At 41.7% G+C, this 20,857-nt stretch overlaps 1 protein-coding gene across 8 annotated transcripts in view; it reads right to left on the minus strand.

Moving 5' to 3' along the window:
• LOC127614394 (apoptosis-stimulating of p53 protein 1-like) overlaps window positions 1-20,857 on the minus strand; it is an 82,610-nt gene that overhangs the window by 21,324 nt on the left and 40,429 nt on the right. For 4 of the 8 annotated variants that reach the window (XM_052085677.1, XM_052085673.1, XM_052085680.1 and 1 more), the window contains 8 exons: window positions 13,857-13,952; window positions 11,382-11,438; window positions 6,772-6,910; window positions 6,613-6,692; window positions 6,355-6,522; window positions 6,138-6,278; window positions 5,864-6,059; window positions 5,375-5,497 (listed from right to left, as the gene is read on the minus strand). In XM_052085677.1, the coding sequence (XP_051941637.1) occupies window positions 5,375-5,497; window positions 5,864-6,059; window positions 6,138-6,278; window positions 6,355-6,522; window positions 6,613-6,692; window positions 6,772-6,910; window positions 11,382-11,438; window positions 13,857-13,952 (1,000 nt within the window). Of the gene's footprint in view, window positions 1-5,374; window positions 5,498-5,863; window positions 6,060-6,137; window positions 6,279-6,354; window positions 6,527-6,612; window positions 6,693-6,771; window positions 6,911-11,381; window positions 11,439-13,856; window positions 13,953-20,857 lie in introns of all 8 variants that reach the window. The other 4 variants (XM_052085676.1, XM_052085674.1, XM_052085675.1 and 1 more) reach the window with 4 other exon arrangements.

Below are 20,857 nucleotides of genomic sequence, written 5' to 3' on the forward strand. Positions count from 1 at the left end.
ACGAAAGAAGTGACAACAGGAAGTAAACAGTCAGCTCTGCACAGTTCGGAAAATTGGCTATCTGTCTTGAAGTCCAGATAGGGAATCACTCTGCAGCACTTGTCATCACATTCTGTCCTGCTGCAGAAGACTACATGTTGAAACTTCCTTTTTGTCTCTTCATCCAATGACAAATATAAAATCGTAGTAGACATTACAGTTAAAAGAACAATGCAATCTTGAACATTACACGATGTGATACGGCAGTATGGCAGTACACTGCTGCCAGATGATGTAAAACACAGAATAAACAGTGACTAGGCATTATCAATTTGTTGCTATTGTTCTAAAGACTGTTTATTTTTAGAAACATTATCAAACGTTGCCTGCTGATATAACCCAGGACTCCAGAGAGGATGCGTGGTTTATAACTTTTTTTTGTAACATTAGCTCAAGAGAATTTCAAGATTTAGTTGGTAGAAAATGTGAATGTGCTCTGCACGAAAAGACATGCATCTACGGTATATTTATCAAAACTAACACGGCGATGCTGTACTTTACAACAAAAAAAAGTAGTGATCTGAAAACATCTGCACAAATTATTGCAGAACGTAGATGCAAAAGCTTAGGAGTTATTTCACCTTCCTCTAATTGTGTGTACGTGTGCGCTAGTAGCCTGTTGACATGATTTACAACACCATCGTTTCCACTTCACCCAAGCCAGGCCCATAAATAACTCTGTGGCATTTGCTTTGGCATTTAAGATTACAATGGGATTAAAAAAAGTCCTGGTCCAAGTCTCCCATTCTGTGCTGATATCCCGTGGTTGGATTTGTGCAAATAAATGTTTTTCGATGCAGAATATTAGTTAGTGAGTTAATTAGTTAGTTAGTGAGGGAGGGAGGGAAGTGGGTATGCAGATTTGGCAGTCGGACAGGAAGTACCGACACTAAGCCATATGTTGTCCAAAGCGCTTTGACAGCCTTAAATTCTACTTGAGCCACTAGGCTCCCCCACAGTACACTGTGAATTGGCAGAAAAATCCAGGGTGTTCTGACAAAAATCCATCCATCCATTTTCTGAAAGCGCTTATCCTTTTGGACTAATTTCAATACATCCATTTGTCGTCGAAGCTGATAGCACATGCCAAGCTAACCGGTGTATTTTCGTGTCCTCTCTGGCGTGCAAATGGGCAAACTCACTTTGTCTGCCGCTGTGACAGTATGAGGTAAGCAATGAAGAAACAAGACAAAAGCGTTGGTCAACTGTCCAGCTGTTCTACATTAACTGCTTAAAAAAATGAATATGATACATATTCCACTCATAAGTTGAGACTTGATGGTCGAGACGAGCGATATGGCACATCTGTGTACTACTCACCTTGTGGTTTTGATCCTATCTATTGTATAAAGGGATCGTTCAGCTGTTTGAATATATCAGAATACTTGAAGATGACACAGGCCCCAAATCTTTGCTCTATTATATTCAGCTCTCTTCGTTTTTGTTTACAGCACCCGCTGGAGTGGAGGGCATGCTTCTTCAGTGGTGTGCCATTTGTGCGATTGTGTTTTTTGCGCCTGTAAGGAGCTGCATTTTTCACAGCCCCGTTTTGTTCAGCGGAGATGGTGATGTTGTTGGACAGTCTGCGTTGGTGCGGCTGGATGGATGGCTTGTGGACCCGAGGATAAGGAGGGAGGGGCGTCAGCGCGGAACACGGATGCCTATTTGGAACTGAGAGTCGCTGCTTGGAACTGAAACTGACTTACATGGGACATGAGATGTGAACCAATCTCTTTTTTCATCAATGGATGCTGAGGTTTTTTGTTTACTTTCAAATTTAGCTTGTAGCAGATGTATGCACCTTTTGAGCATGACGTCTCTGATCCACTGGTGAAAGGACACTTGGATTCTCTTTCATCTAGAACTGCTTCACACAACAAAGCGTTTGAGGGAAAAGGGGTTAAGATTGCATGACTGTCCATGTTTTTATGTTCTGTTGTGTGTTTATTTTAATTTAATTAACTGTTTTGTAAAGCACTTTGTTACAGCTGCAGCTGTTGTGAAAGTGCTATATCATTCAGAATGTGTTGTATTATCAACGTAAAGCAAAAGGCAGACATATTTGTTTTTCGAACAGCTGGATTTTCTCTTCGTTTTGTATGAAGGAATAAAACACTCGCAAATTTGTTTTTCATGTTTTGATTTGATTAATAATTTGAAGTATTCCCAATAGTGTACATTTATGTGCATGGAACTAAAAGCTTTTATGATGATTGTGAGGTTTCCTCTGTTTTTCAACACACCTATAATTCTGAAGACAACTTCACCAACCTCAGGACCACACATTTGAAGTAGTTTTTAACCAGAACAGAATCTGAATTCTGGAAGCATGGAGAACATGATAAATGTGCTCATTATAAAAATACAATGAGTGTGGGTGTGTATGTGTGGTACAAAACATCAACCAGCTGCTAGCTATCAGATATGGTGGTGTTCTTGTAGACAAGGACTTCACATTATAAGGTGACAATGTTAGGTCTCATAACCACCTGCTTCCTTTACAATGAAGATACAGTTTGAATATAAAAATTTAAGCGCAGGAGTTTATGCACATTCAAACCCAATTCCATTGAAGTTGGGACATTGCGTTCAACATAAAAACTGAATACAATTACCGTATAGACCCGAATATAAGACAGTGTTTTGCACATTGAAAAAAGGCTGAAAAGGTGGGGGTCATCTTATATTCGGGGTCTAGACATTGTACCCATTCACGACGCTAGAAGGCGCCAGATATCATTGAAGCGAATGCTGAACTTGACTCCCCTGGCCAAAGTGAACCCCTGTCACAAAGAATAAAGAATAAAAATAGCGGTAGCACGAAGAAATAAATCGTGGTAAGAAACAAAAGAGAAGAAAATAATAGAAGAGATAACAGAAAATGGAGAAACGTAGGAGAAAAGATCGGCCAGGTTAACCGGCAGCTGAGAAGAATTTATGATGTAATTTACATTTCAAAAACCAGAAGCCATTCATTTACGAATCTGATTGCACTTTAGTTTACATATTTAAATGTTCAGATATTAAAATTTGAATGAGGCAAAATAACATGCTTTTTCTCTCAAACATATTGTTATAATCGTTTGTTTCAGATGTACTGTAATTATTTTCTGTATAAATGTTCATTTGGTGTTCAAAAAGTCTTTTTTTAAACTTGAGTCTAGAAAAAGAGGGGGTCGTCTTATAATCAGGGCCGTCTTATATTCGGGCCAATACGGTATTTGCAAATCATGCTACAAATAGATTTAATTGAATACATTACAAAGACAAGATATTTAATGTTCAAACTGATAAACTTTGTTCTTAGCAAATAATCAAAAACTTGGGATTTTATGGCTACAACACATTGAAAAAATTCTGGTTCAGGTCATGTTTACCACTGTGCTACCTTACCTTGTCTTTTAACAACATTCAATAAACATTTGGGGGGTGAACACACTCATTATTGAAGCTTTGTAGGTGGAATTCTTTCCCATTCTTGCTTGATTTACAGCTTCAGCTGTTCAACAGTCCCGGGTCTCCATTGTTGTATTTTAAGCTTCATGATGCACCACGCATTTTCACTGAGACACAGGTCTGGACTGCAGGCAGGTCAGTCCAGTATCCGCACTTTTCACTACGAAGCCGCGTCGTCGTAAAATGTGCAGAATGTGATTTGACATTGTCTTGCAGAAATAAGCAGGGGCGTCCATGAAAAAGATGTTGCTTGGATGACAGCAGATGTAACTCCAAAACCTGAATGTACCTTTCAGCATTCACAGATGTGTAAGTTACCCATGTCATGGGCACTAACACAGCCGCATACCATCACAGATACTGGCTTTTAGTCCAAGTCCAAGATGGCGACCGAGTAGGCAGCTGTCGGCAAGTGCTCTCATGAGCCTTACTTTTTTGTTGTTGTTTGTTTTGCGTCGTGGGGACCGGATGTGGATTGTTCTTCAGCATTTTATGGCTACAACATTCATCAAGGAGGATACTCGCTTGGTGCTTAGGCCTTCTCGGCAGCATGGGTATACCAGCACTGTTTTTGATTGGAAGAAATGTCGGTGGCATTTGACTGTCATTGCTGGACAGCTCTGGGGTGCTTGTGTTTTTTTTTTTTTTTTTTGCACCTTTAATGGGCAGCATTTTACACAGCCCCACTTTGTTCAGCGGAGAGATCGGTGCTGTTGGACGGTCTGCGGCTGGATGGATGCAAGGCTTGAGGAGCCAACGATGAGAAGAAAGGAGCGTCAGCACAAAGCGCAGATGCGGATGTGGAACTGGGAGTCGCGGCTTGGAGTTTGAAGCGGATTACGTGGGACAGGAGATGTGAGACAATCTCTTTTCGCCAATGGATACTACTACTACTTCGTGTTGGCTTTCAAAACATAGCTTGTAGTGTGCATATTTTCAGCATGACGTCTCTGATCCACTGGTGAAAGGACACTTTGATCCTCTCCTCTTTCATCTATAACTGCTTCAAACCACAAAGTGTATGCAGGAAAAGTGATTAAGATTGCACGACTGTCTGTGTCTTATGTGTTTTGTTGTGTTATTTTGACTTCAAGATGGCGCCGCAAGAGTGGCTGCCTTTCCAGCAGCTCCTATTTATTTTGTTCTTCTACTTCTTCCTCTCATAACTTTGCTGCTGTCAAGTGGGAATTTCTCCATTGGGAGACTATTAAAGGTTTTCTTATCTTCTTATCTCGTCTTAAACTTCCCATCCATTAGAGTCCGAATGGTTCTTTTCCTCTTTGGCCCGGACAACATGACGTTCATAGTTTCCAAAAACAATTTGAAATGTGGACTCGTCAGACCACAGAGTACTTTTCCACGTTGCATCAACCAAACTCAGATGAGCTTGGATGTTGCGCTGAACTGTCACCACTGACATTGGTTTTCTGAAGTGTTCCTGAGCCCATGTGGTACACAACTGATGTGGGTTTTTAATGCAATGGGACGGAAGGTCACAGGCATTCAATGTTGGTTTTCGGCATTGCCGCTGACATGCAGTGATTTGTCAAGATTTTCTGAACTTTTTGATGATATTATGGATCGTAGATGATTAAATCCCTAAATTCCTTGCAATTGTACTTAAGAGCCATAAAATTCTAAGTTAATGACTATTTGCTAAAAAGTTTATCAGTTTGAACATTAATATCTTGTCTTCTTAGTGCATTCAATCAAATATAGGTTGAACATGATTTGCAAATCATTGTTGAACATAACGTCCCAACTTCACTGGAACAGGGTTTGTATTTTGGAATTCATGTCATTGACAGGCTGTGATAAAAATGGAGAAGTGAGGAGCTATGACCTGTAAACAGAAAATCTTTTTTCCTTAAAAACTCACTGTTGTTACTCTGGTCCCCATGAGGAGACTTAGGGCGTAAGTCATTTGGCTCTGACAGGGTGATGTCTAAATCAGACACTTTCCATTGCTTGGGAGACTTGCTGATGCCACTCTTGTCCTCGTCTGCATGAGCACACCCACGGCCACAATAACAACCACAAAGCACAACCAACGGGACAACCATGGTCACGAGTAATGAAAACAGGACCCCACAGCAACAGTTATGGGTAATACAAGGACATACAAATGACATCAAATTACAGCGAGATTGACAAACAATAATCATAATGGAGTGATTAAGTGAACAGCAACCATGAACATTAACGCCGGAGTTGAAAATGAAAACAACAATACACAAAAAGGACAGGAAGAAGGCAAAAAAAACCAAGGAAAAGGAGACAGAAAAGTAGCCAGTTAAAGAATTGGCAGATATCAGAGGAAGAAATCTTATGCAGTTCGGTGAGAGATTCAACAATTATCTGTACCCACCTGAAAGGGAGCGCACGTGACTGAGTTGTGAGGGTTTGGGGGATGTGTCAGGTGACAGGTGGTACCCCGCCTTCTGTCCCCCTTCAGGTGGAGCTTGGATGTAAGGGCAGACGGCAGCCACTCGGCCTGAGACTCCACCACTCGGACGAGTGGAGCTTTGAGGAGAATGTGGGCCTCCTCCATTTATACGGCTCAACTGCAAGATGCAAAGTAGACAATGAAGCAGGTCACAAAACAGTCACCTAAAGAGAAAACATTTCAGGCGTGAGAGTACTTCTGCTCGTTTCTTCTGCAGTCGCTCCCTCAGGTCTCCAATATGTTGATCCATCACTGTCACCTGAGCATTCCTCTTGTTCAACAGCTCCTTATTGTGTACTAACTTGCGACTCTGCTCCAAGTTGTGACGGTTGCGAGCCTGACATGACAGCACAAGAAATGTCCTTCCGTGTTGTCAAGAACTTTGCATGAACAAAAGCACAACGATTTATTACCTGCAGCTCTTGGTAGAATTTCCTCAGTTCTAAGGCAGCAGGGCTAGAGAGTGGGGATGCTTTCATTCCAGTGTGTCTACCTTGGGGTCGGTTGGGTGCCCCCTGCGGGGATGCAACGGAATGCAGCTGAAGGCGTCCTTTCCTCAGATCCTCCAGTTGTTGGGTCAGCTGGTGAATCAGTTTAAATATAGATGACATATAGTTCCTGGGGCGACATGAACTTGACTCCTTAACCCCCCTCCTGTCTCCCCAAAGTACCTTTTCAACACGAGTCACAGCAGACTGCAACTCAGCCTGCTTCTCCTGAAACAAGCTGCTAACATGCTCAATCTCTGCCGCTGTGCACAGAAAACATGATCAATTGATGTATGGTTAAGATGTTACTGTCATCCACTACTTTTGGAGAGTGTAAAGTACGAGTATGTTCAGGCGTACAGAGGTTCCCATTGATCAGTTTACTGTAGTCCACTTGACCTCTCATGGCTCGAATCTTCTTCAGTTTTGCCTCCTGAGACTCCACTCGCTCCTTCAACCGCTGTAGTTTCTCAGCTTCAGACTGAACAAAAAGAGAAAAGCGGGAACTACTGTAAATGTACTAGATGATGATATAATAAGAAATAATATTCAATACCGGTATATATATATATATATATATATATATATATATATATATATATATATATATATATATATATATATATATATATATATATCAGTCCTATCAGTGGCTAGAGAGGGCTGGCCTGAAGGACAGCACAGAGGCACTCATCCTGGCTGCTCAGCAACAGGCCTTGAGCACCAGAGCCATCGAGGCCCAGATATACCACACCAGACAAGACCCAAGGTGTAGGTTGTGCAAAGAGGCACCTGAGACGATCCAACACATAACTGCAGGGTGTAAGATGCTGGCAGGGAAAGCCTACATGGAACGCCATAACCAGGTGGCTGGCATAGTCTACCGAAACATCTGTGCGGAGTATAGACTGGAAACCCCAAGGTCAAAATGGGAAACACCTCCAAAGGTGGTGGAGAATGACAGAGCGAAGATCCTGTGGGACTTCCAGATCCAGACTGACAAGATGGTAATGGCGAACCAACCAGATATCGTAATCATAGATAAAGGGCAGAGGAAAGCCGTTGTAGTGGATGTAGCGGTCCCAAGTGATGGAAACATCAGGAAGAAGGAACATGAGAAACTCGAGAAATACCAAGGGCTCAGAGAGGAGCTGGAGAGAGCCTGGAAGGTAAAGGTGACAGTCGTGCCTGTGGTGGTCGGAGCACTCGGGGCAGTGACCCCCAAACTAGATGAGTGGTTCCAACAGATCCCTGGAACAACATCGGACATCTCAGTCCAGAAATGTGCAGTGCTGGGAACAGCAAGGATACTGCGCAGAACCCTCAAGCTTCCTGGCCTCTGGTAGAGGACCCAAGCTGAATGAGGGACGGACACCACCCGAGGGGTGAGATGAGGATAATTCTATATATAAGATAAGATATCCTTTATTTGTCCCACAATGGGGAAATGTATATATATATATATATATATATATATATATATATATATATATATATATATAATGCGGCAAAGAAGTCTGCCAATGAGTGAAGGGTGGGCGTGTAAGTGGCCGCTAAAGGGACGCCCCAAGCAGGTACCAACACCTGTATAGAGTGTGTATGTGCATTGTTGCAAAACAACTTCGGTTTTGGTTTCTGAGAACCCCCGAAAATAAATTCTACAAAGAGACATGCCTACGAAGCTCAGTTCAAACTTCAAGCCATCGGTTATGCTTTTGGCATTCGTGCCCATCTCACAGCAGCGGTGAAAAACCAAGTCAAGCAAATGAACTCTGAGCTTGCCATTATTCCCGGAGGCTTGACTAAAGAACTCCAACCGCTGGACATCGGCATCAACCGGGCGTTCAAAGTAAAGTTGCGAACGGCATGGGAACAATGGATGATCGATGGCAAACACAACTTTACAAAGAGTGAGAGGCAGCGCTGGGCGAGTTACGCCACAATTTGCGAATGGATTGTGGCTGCTTGGACGAACTTGTCTGCTTGCACTGTTGTTCGAGTTTTTGGCAAAGCCGGCATCATTTCTGTGGAGCCACATGACAATGAGAGTGACTCTGACAATGAGAACGAACAGCGTTTTTGATGGATTACCGGGACTTGCAAAATTGTTCAATTCTGAGGAATTTGATGGATTTCTGGGTGATGATTGATCGAAAAACTTGAGTACTTTGTACGATGGCTAAATAAAATACAACGGAACTCAGTTTTGCATCCGTTGCCTTTTTGAAAACATGTTTTAGCTTGTATCTGTATGTCTTGGCATGCTACCGTATGCTTCAAGCTAACGTGTTTTTAGCGTGCACGCATGCATGCCGTATGTTTAAGCTGGCGTATCCTCTGCTTAAGTCCTGTAGCTCTTCGATGGTGACGTACGAGAAAACGGGAATTTACCAGCTGGTCCGTCAACGATGCAGGACTTCAGATTAAATAACCATCGTAATTTCTTGACGATTTTAGTTTGAATTCATGGCGGACACTGGGACCATGCTTCTCATCCAGCAGACATACAGTAGGGAGCGTGTTTATGTGAATGTCTTTGGCGCAAATTTGAAATTGTTCAGACCCGTTTGTTGGCAGTCGTGGAATAAAGACGTATGTACAGTCAATCGTGTGTGCTCCTTTTGACTGCCACAAATGGACACATTTTACTGAGTATCTGTTCCATTTGGGGCAATACTTGATACCAAAGACTTTATGACAAGACTCACAACACTGAATTAAACTTGCTTCGAAGGTTTGTAGTCATTAGGCTGCTCTTTCTCAAATGCATTTGGCCACGTACAGGAAATGAAACCATGTTGATAGTTCTTCACAGATTTTCACACTCAACGTAATGTGTAAGCAATATATCTGCATATATTTATTTTTTGCAAATGTATGAGACGTTAAAATATGAACTCTGCGCATTGGTGGTAGGGGGTGTGGGAGACGTTCTTGGGACAGACCAATCGCGCACGTCTTTGCATCTGCAAAGTTTTGAAGCGTTAACAGAATGGATATTAGAATTCCATTTAATCCAATTTGAACTATCAAGTATAAAGTGGACATTTGTGGTGACAATAATAGTCGTGACACACATTTGTGACACACACAAATGACGTGATGTCATCTGTAGTCAACTATCAAAATGACACCATCTCCTCCCTCCTTGATGGAATTTCTGATGGGAGCTGCTACCATGGAAACAGAGGAGTGAGGACAAAGGAAGCAACAATTACTCAAATGAGGTGAGTCCTCGATATTTGATATATAAGATTTTACAAAGTATTTTAAATTTGGCGCCACCACGTTGGCGGTGTGTTCCGTCTTAGATAGCATGAACAATTTTTCCTGTTAGATCACCACAGTGCACACACGAGAATGTGTGTATTTTTCAAAAAATTATATGAAGCCTTGTATAAACCCGTGGACAATTTCAGATCATCTCTGTGTGTGTGTGTGTGTGTGTCTGCTGTAGGGCAGACCGGTGATCCAGTGGTTAGAGCAGAGGTATCGGGTTTGATTCCAGCTCCGGCGTCCCTGTGTGGAGTGTTCATGTTCTCCCCGTGCCTGCGTGGGTTTTCTCCAGGTACTCCGGTTTCCTCACACATTCCAAAAAACATGCATGCCAGGCTGATTGAACACTCTAAATCCGAGGTCCTCAACCTTTTTTGCCCCACTGACCAGTTTCATGTCAGACAATATTTTCAGGGACCGGCCTTCAGGCCGGATAGATGCAACAATATAATATGATATGACCTGCATGAAAAGTGTGGTATTTTCAAAACATAATAAACACGAATCATGACACGAGGAACGTCCTATCTGGCCGCATTTCTCTGGTCACGATGGTAACATTTAAACGTGCCTTAACAATAAGATACGTCACAGATAAAAAAGTGCATGAAATATACGATCACCATCGCCACTTATTATACAGAGTAGGCTTGGTGCGTGTGAATCTCCCGTTGAGATAAAGTAGTATTTGAAATAGGACTCCTGATACTGTCTATTAAATGTAGTCTTCTCTTTCTTGAAAGTCATAGGCTCCTCTGCTGTATCCTGGGTGGTCCTTTTCACCCTTCTTGAAAAAAACTTTTCAGAAGACGTTTGTTTTTTATGTGGTAACCTATCACGTGACCGAGAAGCGCGCATTCATCTGCGTCAAGAGTGACACACTGTAGATTGATATAACAGAGAATCCGGTAATTTTTCAAAATAAATCGTTTTTCAGGTTCCGAAATGAATAAAACGGAAGGAATGCAAGTTATTTATTCTTTCTGTGCGGCCCAGCAACAAATGACCCGCGGCCCGGTATCGGTCCGTGGCCCAGCGGTTGGGGACCCCTGCTCTAAATTGCCCCAGGTGTGAGTGTGAGCGCAGATGGATGTTCGTGTCTGTGTGCCCTGCAATTGGCTGCCAACGTTTTGAATGTGTTTGTGTGTGTGCGCGCGCGCATGACAAATAAAGATGATTCTTCTTCTAGATTTGTAATTACATAGGTACCTGAGGCTAGAACACAAATCACATAACATTATATGATATTGCCTTGTATGGAGAGCCTAAAACACAATACAGGGTTGCCGTTTTTCATTTATAACACGTGATTAAATGTGCTGTGCTCAAATGCTTAGTGTGCGGTGAACAGTCTCCAACTATAATTGTTTGAACCACTTCATTTACATTATCCGCATCACTTGGTGTGCAGTGAGCCTGAGAGGGGACAACACAATTTAGCGCCCATTATTTGTGATCTTCGTATATGACAACATTAAGTGTGTGTTTGTTTCAGAAAACTTAACTTCAAATGTGAGATCTGATCAAATTTTATGACCAACTCATACACAAATGCAGGTAATTCCAAATGTTTCCCATTCTTTTCCTCGTAACTGCACATAGTACACTCCACAAATGAGCGTGCCTTGCATATTTTTCTTTACAACTGGCGTTCAAAATTGCCATCTGGATCCCACCTGTGTTTGTCCATGGTTGGATCTGCTTCCCTGTTGAAGATAGTTCAGTCTTTGCTCCTAAAACACAGAGGAGAAAAGATTTCAGTTTATAATGCACACTCTACATGATCCCTGAAATGTAAATAGAGACTTCAGATATTGTCAAGGAGGTGGACCAGCTTTGTCTCCACTACAAAAATTAGGAATGCAGGAATGCGGGGATTATTCCCTGAGTAATTGACGGAATAATCGATTCAAAAAAGATTTGTTTGTGACAGCCCTGTTGTTGGGGCATGCGCTCGTCCTTGTTGGAGTCACTCCGTCCTTTTCCGAATGATGAAAAAAGGTCTCAGATTTGGAGATGATGGTTCTCATCCCAACTCCAGTGAAAATTGAAGATCGCCGCTGAATGAGACGTAATACTGCGGCCACCAAACTGGAATGCCTCAGTGCATGAGCTGCATCTAGAAATTCTGTTCATGAAAGGTTATGAACAGTGACAAGCGGCACCCTTGTCAGAATCCAAACCTCATTTAAAACGAATCCAACTGCCTGGAATGCGGACCAAACTCAGACACTGGTCGGACAAGTACAGAACATGGCAACAAAGAACATCTCACAGAATTCCACGAAGGGGCATTGTCGGACACCTTGTTCATTCGATAAACTTCAGATGGTATTCCTCTTGACCTGATGTGACAGTGGCATTTCACACTTTTCTGGATCATGGAGTGCAGCAGTCCCCTACAGCCGGGTCGAAGACCGGTACCGGTCCGTGGGTCATTGGGGACCAGGCCGCACAGAAAGAATAAAGAACTTACAATAAAAATGATAGCCATTTAACTTTTAACTGTGTCCTCATCGTTTTTTGCCGTCTTTAGTCAATGTTCTCTCTCAGAAGTGTTTTTTGCCTTTTGTCAAGAACCGATCCAAGGACGTTTGCTTTTGTCGGCTTTTAAAAATCCTTCGAAAAGGTCCAAGGCAAACATCAGCATAGTGAGCGATTGCCCGGCTGGTGAACAATTTTTCTGGGTGATTCAAATTTAATTAAAACTATTGGAACGCCTCATGGCCCGAGGGGCGAATAACGAGGACGCTCCATCGACACATCTATTTATCTATCTGGACCCATTAACACATACGGTAAGAGGTCCCTCTTAGCCAATGGGATGCCGCCAGGATGATGCTCGGTAATAGCCGATGACAGAGTAGCTATAGGTATGTTGCGTTCAGGAAATTCGGAGCTGCGAGTAGCAGCCCATACATATATTTTGTATATGAAAGAGAAACCCGTAAGTAGAGGTACCACTGTATATGAACAGGGATTCCATAATTATGGTACAGTAAATGAATTTTCATCTTCAGACGAATAGAGTGAGGGTGGCTCTCACAAACAACAAAAGCAAAAGACCCTGGATCTATCAGAGTTCTTAAAATAATCAGAAACGAAAACGTATGTGGTGATTTTCATGCCACACACAAATGATGGTGGCTTATAGCAGGAAAACGTGTCTGAACACTATGAGTTCCGTTTAATTTTGTATGAATTGTGAGTTTCTTATTCCAATTCTAAAGCTTGTGAACAGCAGTGTGACAGCTGCAGTGTGTTACACACATAAAACGATGCAGCGATTTCTTCACACAGCACCTTTGAAAGTTGGGTCTTGTGCTGTCATTCCTTATTTTTCTACTTTTGCCAGAGGTATTAAATGAGTTATGGGTTGCCCCTTGCTGATAGAAAGACACTGAACTAATTTTCTGTTTGAAGACAGACACAAAACATTCTTATCACCCCCAGTGTCACATTTAAAACAAATTTACCAACCGAGAAAATACAGTATATCCCTGGGATCAATTTATAAACTTGCTCGAAATGTGCTTGAGATGTGGCATTTATACTCGTTCTTTTCCTGGAGGGCCCACATCCTGGAGTCTTTGAATATCCCAGCAGCTGTGGCTTCCTGATGACTTAATTTCTTTCCTATACTGTTCCAATCCCACGACACAAGTATGAGCTACACATGAAAAAATTCTGCAAGACACTAAAATACTGACGTCCATTTTTGACAGTCCTGCGAGCACAGGTATCAAACTCAAGGCCCGGGGGCCAGATCCAGCCCGTCACTTCATTTTATGTGGCCCGCAAAAGCAAATCAAACATGTCAAATTCTATAATGCTCGCTAAAATCTACCAAAATTTAAAATTCTCATCTGTAATAAATAAGAAGGATATTGTAAGCATTTACTTGTGACCAAATCCGTCATGACAGTAACTTAAACAAAAGTGGAGAAAACCGTTTTTCTTGACTTCTTGATATGGTTCCAGTCATAACGGCCCTCCAACGGAAACGGTAGCTAAAATACAGCCCACGACAAAAATGAGTTTGACACCCCACCCTTAGAGGACAACTTGTGGAAGATATACAAGCACAGGCAATCCATTCAGAGCATGCATATATGCATATATGTGTGCATATATATATGTGAAAAAGTTACCTTACAAACCAGCATCTGTTGGTGAGCGTCTATTTGTTGCTGTTGTCTTGTGGCCATTTCCTGGAGCTCAGAGAGAGTTAGCTCCACACGGGGAACCTACACAATTGGCACAGTAAAAATAAATAAATAAACAATTAATAAATAAATAAAAATACTTTTTACAGTTTTCGTCGCTCTCTCTCTCTTAAATAAACAATGAATTAAAAAAAAGACCTTTACAATTTCTCTCTCTCTCTCTCTCTCTCTCTCTCTCTCTCTCTCTCTCTCTCTCTATATATATATACAGTATATACTGTGTGTGTGTGTCGCTACTACAGTAAAAACACCATTTCCTTTGTGTTTCTCCTCTCATTGGTCCATCTGTTATAGACTGTCACAGTCCAGATGATGGATAAGTTTGTTCCTGAGAAGATGAACCCATAAGAGTGACACAAGATAAATGCCGTCCGAGAGTGAACAGCTGCGCACGTTCCACTTCACATTTTAGGGTCATCCAGCTTCTTCGGCTTGCAACAGAAATGTTATTACGTTAGCAGCTGGTGGCCTTGGCAGGGTGACAGAGTTATCGTTTTAGTCCGGGTAAAATGGCCTGATTTTTTTTTTTCCCTCTCCCTACCCAGTGTTTTCCTTTATGAACTCTGATTGTAAATTTCTCCATTGCAGGACAAATAAAGGATATCTTTAATCTTTAATTTCTATTTGGCTTCAGTTTTGGAACACTGTCAGTGACGATAGCACATTTGCAATGCAATCTGATCATACTGCTCAAAATATGCCTGAATTTACCATGTGGGGGCAGTAGCTCATATGTAAGGAACAGAAGGTGGGGTGGCAATTGTGAAATTCAGGCAGGTCCATTTCAGGCCAACCTGGCCCAGTGTTTTTTTCCTCTGTTTGTTTGTTTTAATAAGTCCTCATTTTTATAAACAATACACACAGCTCTCTTTGAAGAAAACATAATTACAGACTACTGTTCACCAAATGTAACACGACTTATAGGGTAGTCTGTGTGATGCCAAGAAAACCACATCCGATTGCAGTTCAAGTCCCGCTCTGGACAAAATGACCCCTATTTTTTGAAAAGATCTCAGTAAGCCCCTCAAACCCAAGAGAGGCGGCACAGTTTGCATACCGTTTTAACTCTGACATCTCTTCTTGCATGGGTGCTTTGGGGGGTGATCTGTTTTTACTGTGTGTGGCGTGCAGCACAAACAAACAGCAGAGTGTGTTGAATTTTCCTTGATGGATTATAACGGGCACAAGAAATAAATCAAAATATAAAATATTGTAAGCATTTTATGTCAACATTTGCAGATCCCTTATTTGGAAAGATGTGAATATCACGGCAAATACGGAGAGGGAATTGAATACAAGATATCAAGGAAGGAAGGACCCAACCCAGCCACATCCTGCTATTGTTTATGTTAAGTCACAGACAAACAAACGATCTGAACATGCAGACACACACGCACACACACACACAAACACACGAACACTCAAAATTCCACTTAAACTTTTACGTATGGAAATTGCTCATTAAATAAACACATACATGCCTTGTGTGACTTAGATTGGTGGAGGCAATTTGTTAATTGAACAGCATCTGAGGGCAAGCATAAGTGCAGGCGGTGTTGCAGCCTCGCAATTAGAAGATTGCTGGTTTGACGTAGCCCCAAAGTAGACAGTGATCCTGACTCCTGATGCTGAGTCACAAGCCAACCAATGATTTATAGCAGCAACAACAGACTGCCGATGTGGTGCATGGTCGTGCAGGGCATCTATATTTACCGGTACATAAAATACAGAAATTCAGGTCACTGTTAGGTTATTTGGTCACATTAAAGTTGTCTCGTTCTTGTTTGTTTAACCCAGGGGGGTTCACACTTTTTCAGCATGTCAGCTGCAAGATGACCATGTCAAAATGATATACAGTAGTACCTCTACTTAAGAATGTCTCTCCATGCGAAATTTTCAAGTTACAAAACACCTCAACAGGAAAATATAGCCTCTTGTTACGAAATAAATTAGATAGGAAAGGTAAAAATTAGAGCTGTCAAACAATTAAAATATTTAATCTAATTAAAAATGCAACTGTCATAATTAACTCAAACTAAAAAATTAATTGTGATTACTCACACATTTTTTATCGTTTCTGATTTTCCTTTTACATTTTTTGTCCTATTTTTCCCCATTTTAATGCTCTCATCAAGATGGAATCATGAATCAGTTTTCTATCTGCCAAATGCAAATATTTACTGAAATAACAATTTCGATTTTCAATTTTACATAAACATTTTTCACTTGGTGTAGTTATTCACACATAATCTCTCACACAATATTACTGTCCATCAATAACGGTGAAAAAAATATTTTGTCACACAACAGCTGCTTTAACAGCTTTTTTTTTATGAAATCAAAACAGAGCAATATAACATTGTAAAGTGCACATCTAAGGTACACTAGTACTCAGCCTATAGTGGATTTAAACCATGGTTGCATACTTCATTTTTCTCTGTTTCTGTATGTTTGTTGAAGAATAACGAGACACCGGACACCAGTGTTCATTATGTGCCGCTGTATTGGAAACTGCCGGCGGTACAAACAAGCACACGCACTTCCCCCGTGCTGCAGGGGCAAACCATTCTGAAAGGGGGGCGGGGGGTTCACTCCCCCTAACACAGTCAGGCTATGTTGATTGTATTGGTCCTTCTTGCGCGGAAGTCTCTCTATGGTTTTGTGTAGACCTCATTTCGAATGACTACACTTGGTTCGATGACAACACTGGAGACATTTCACTTTCGCTAGGTCGCTACCACTGTAGCGCACTGTCACTGTCAGACGAACACAGAGAAGCTCCACCCACTCTATTTACATGGACACAGAACACTGTAACCTTCCACACAAAATAGTTCCAAACAAGTAACAATCGCGTCAGTGGCATACATCGTATACCTGTATGATACAGAGAGAGAAGAACAGATAACTTTGGTCTTGTCAGTGGAGCAATATGGCAACTTTTGAAAAGTAAACTTTCTATTCATATTTGATGCATGGCAGGCTGATTGGACGCTCTAAATTGTCCCTAGGTGTGAATGTGAGCGTGGGTGGTTGTTCGTCTCTGTGTGCCCTGCGATTGGCTGGCAACTGATCCAGGGTGTCCCCCGCCTACTGCCCGAAGACGGCTGGGATAGGCTCCAGCACCCCCCGCTACCCTAGTGAGGATTAAACGGTTCGGAAACTTTCTATTCATAAACTCTTTAAGTATCCATTTTCGGTGTCTCACGCTGCCGTGGCTGGCAAAACAGACATGGGCGTGGACTTCTGCAGCGCGCTTGTTTTGTTTCTGGTGCATTTATAGAGCAACGTAACATCCGCTTGTCACGTGTGCCGCGTTAATCTCGCGAGAAAAATTTTAATCCCGTTAAAATTCATTTAAATTAATGCCAATAACAACGCACTAAACTGACAGCTCTAGTAAAAATACAGTATGGGCTGCTAAATGCAGCTCAGAGTTTCCTCAAGGCAACATATTTAAAGCTACTCTGCCATTGGCTTTCATCTGGCATCTTCCTGGCATCCCATTGGCTAAGAGGGGCCTTTACCATATGTGTCTATGTGTATAGATAGATAAATAGATACATATATGTCTATGTAGCGTCCTCATCATTCGTCCTTCGAACCATGAAGTGTTCTGATGTGAATCACCCAGAAAAAGTGTTCACCAGTTGGGCGATAGCTCACTATGCTGATGTTTCCATCCATCCATCCATTTTCTAATCCGCATATCCTCACAAAGGTCGCGGGGGTGCTGGAGCCTATCCTAGTCGTCTTCGGGCAAAAGGTGGGTGACACCCTGAACCGGTTTGACAGCCAATCGCAGGGCACACAGAGACAAACAACCATCCCCGCTCACACTCACACCTTGGGACAATTTCAAGTGTTCAATCATCCTGCCATGCATGTTTTTCAATGTAGGAGGAAACTGAAGTACCCGGAGAAAACTCACACAGGCACGTGGAGAACATGCAAACTCTACACAGGATGGCTGGAGCTGGAACCAAACCTCTGCACTATGAGGTTGACGGGCTATGCTGATTTGCCTTGGATCTTTTCGTAGGATTGTTAAAAGCTGACAAAAGCAAACATTATTGGACCATTTCTTAACAAAATGCCAGGCAAATACCACTTCTGAGAGATAACATGAACAAAAAAGGGCAAAAACACGATGAGGACTCAGCTAAAAGCTAATTGATCATCATTTTTTGTCTTCACTTTATTCTTTGTTTTTTACATTATGCACAACTCTCATTTATTGTGCAATAATCTAATAGTGACATGTATTTGTTACACATTTTGATGCATTTTTATGCTTTACAAAACATTTATGTCAGAATTTTGGCAGGGTTGGGAACGCATTAGGGCATTTACATGGAAAACAGGTCTCTACTTACAACATTTTCTAGTTAAGAAATTTCTTCCAGAACCAATAAATTTCGTAAGGAGAGGTACCACTGTACCTACTTTATTAATTTGTTTCATTAATAAATATACTGGAGCATTCTTTAAATGCAATATATACAGTTGTCACGTTGTGCCCGAAGCGATAGACAGATCGCTTCGTGCACAACAAAAAATAAGGAAGTGGATCCCCGAGATAGCAGACAGAAAACGAGATCTTGTCAAAGAACAAAAAGAGTCTTTAATACAAAACATAAAATACCCGACAGGAAGAATAACAAAAAGCGCTGGTCAAATAAGGACCAGGGTAAAAATAAGGTAACAACAGAAAACGCTCGCGGAAAACAAAAGCGAGGAAGATCTGAATAGGCTATAGGAATAATTTACTTACAATCAATAACTTGAACGACTAGACAATTGCCAGAAGGCTAGGAAGCAACGAGTAATATTAATTTAGGGTTTTCTTTCGCGAAGGAACAATGGCGCGGCGTGGAATTCTCCGGCAGTGAGATGACTGCCGGAGTCTCTAAATAAAGGGGGGTAATCAGCCCGAAATTACGGGCAGGTGTGCCGATGGCGGAGGAGAAAACCCGCCCCCTGCTGGCGGACACGCGACGTGACAACAGTAATGATATGTAATATATAACATCTTTGTGCATAAATGCATGAATCTATGTTGCACAATGCAACTCATGTCTATTTTCTGTCTTTACTTTACTCTAAACTTTCCAGGCCTCACAATGAATAGCAGTCATGTTGGAATTGTAATTGGACTGAATGTTTTTTATCAAAATGCCTCTCCACATTTCCCTCCTTCGGCCGGCCAGCAAGCACCAGTCGGTCAGCGGGCCATCCCAGTTGTCACCACCAACACATAGACTGACTGGCAGCCACGATATGCCATGGAAAGCCCCCATGATCTGGCCTTGCATCAATATTCTGGCAGATGGCCCCTCTGGTCTGCATGTCATTCTGAAGCGCCAGGGAAACCGCTAGCGACTGCATCGCCAACTCTGGATGGAAACACTATACTTTGCTTACTTGGTCCCCGAGTCATTTGTAAATGTTATTATTAAGTTTAGAGTAGATGAAACAAAATGGAAAATGCTAATTATCTAGGTTTGGTAGGTAGCGCCCGTATATGCGCATGCGCGGTGAGGCTTGCAACAGGCATATGATTGGTTGCCGTGTTTGGCATTCAAGAGATAAGATAAGATAAGATAAGAGAAGATAAGATATTCTTTATTTGTCCCACAATGGGGAAATTTACAGCCTCCAGCAGCAAGAATGTATGTAGAAAGAAGAAGAGAAAAAAAAACAACAACAAACATCTTTCAATTAAATAAATAAATAAATTCAATTAAATATGAACACAAATGGATAAATCGCAGTACCATTTACAATTTACCTTCACATCATTTAATTATTATTATTATTATGATTGTTATTTTTTATTCATCAGCCTGACAGCAGTCGGTAGGAACGAGCGTCGGTATCTCTCCTTTTCACAATAAATTATTGACAAGGGCCGACTGTTTTATTTTTTTTTAAACTTAATTCAAGTGCCATTGACAGGCAGATATATCAATAGCATAAAATTGGAAGGCCTGGGAGTTATTGACTTCATGCCATGTGAGCGACCCACACTCCTTTCATGAGCTACTGTTCGATCGCGATCAACATCATGGGCATCCCTGGTTTGCCCCATTTGTTGGAAGTATGCACCCACTTAGGTTTCCCTATCTATTAACACCGCTTTTTCCCCGAACAGGGTTGCTGGGGGTTGCTGGAGCCTCCAGTCACTAGCAAGGCACATCTTGAGAACAACAACCATTCACACCCACATTCATACCACCACTGAGTGGGAACTGATCCCACGCTGCCCACACACGTCAGGCGAGTGTACCACAACATGTTTCCCTCCATTTTCTCACATATTTTTCAGAAATAAGGCTTTGCAATGTGCAAAAGTTTAAGGTCACTTGTATAAGTGTTAAAATAGTGATTCCACAATGACCACTTATAACTGCTACTAAATTCTGGGTTAAAAAGAATTTTTAACTCAGCAGGTTCAGGGTGCAGAATGTCCCTCAGTAGAGCGCAGACCTCCAGCAAGACCGAAACGGTAACACAAGTGAAAAAATATGGTGGAAAAAGATCACTACAAATATAAAGCAACTGGTGAGGTTTACTTTTGAATAGTTCCATTCAAAATGGTGGTTGTGAAAAAAAAACTGCCATTGATACCACTTCAGTAAATTGCTGCGTTAAGCCATTTATAATGCAGCACAGTGCTGTGTTGCATACCAACCCTTGCTCATTTCACAAGTTAATGTTTTGTAGAAGCTGAGCATGTTAACCCATGTGAATCACTTGTCATACTTGGAACATCCAAAATAAAATGCAAGTATTTCTTAGTTACGGCCAAGCACTGCACGGCAAGGGAAAAGGCAGTTTTTTGGGCTCTTTGCTTGCATAGCTCATGTAATCAACACAGACTGAGCTGTTGTCCTTCCCCAACTGATATTAACATGCAATCTCAA

The sequence above is a fragment of the Hippocampus zosterae genome, chromosome 14 (genome assembly GCF_025434085.1).
Source record: "Hippocampus zosterae strain Florida chromosome 14, ASM2543408v3, whole genome shotgun sequence".
Classification (NCBI taxonomy): domain Eukaryota; kingdom Metazoa; phylum Chordata; class Actinopteri; order Syngnathiformes; family Syngnathidae; genus Hippocampus; species Hippocampus zosterae.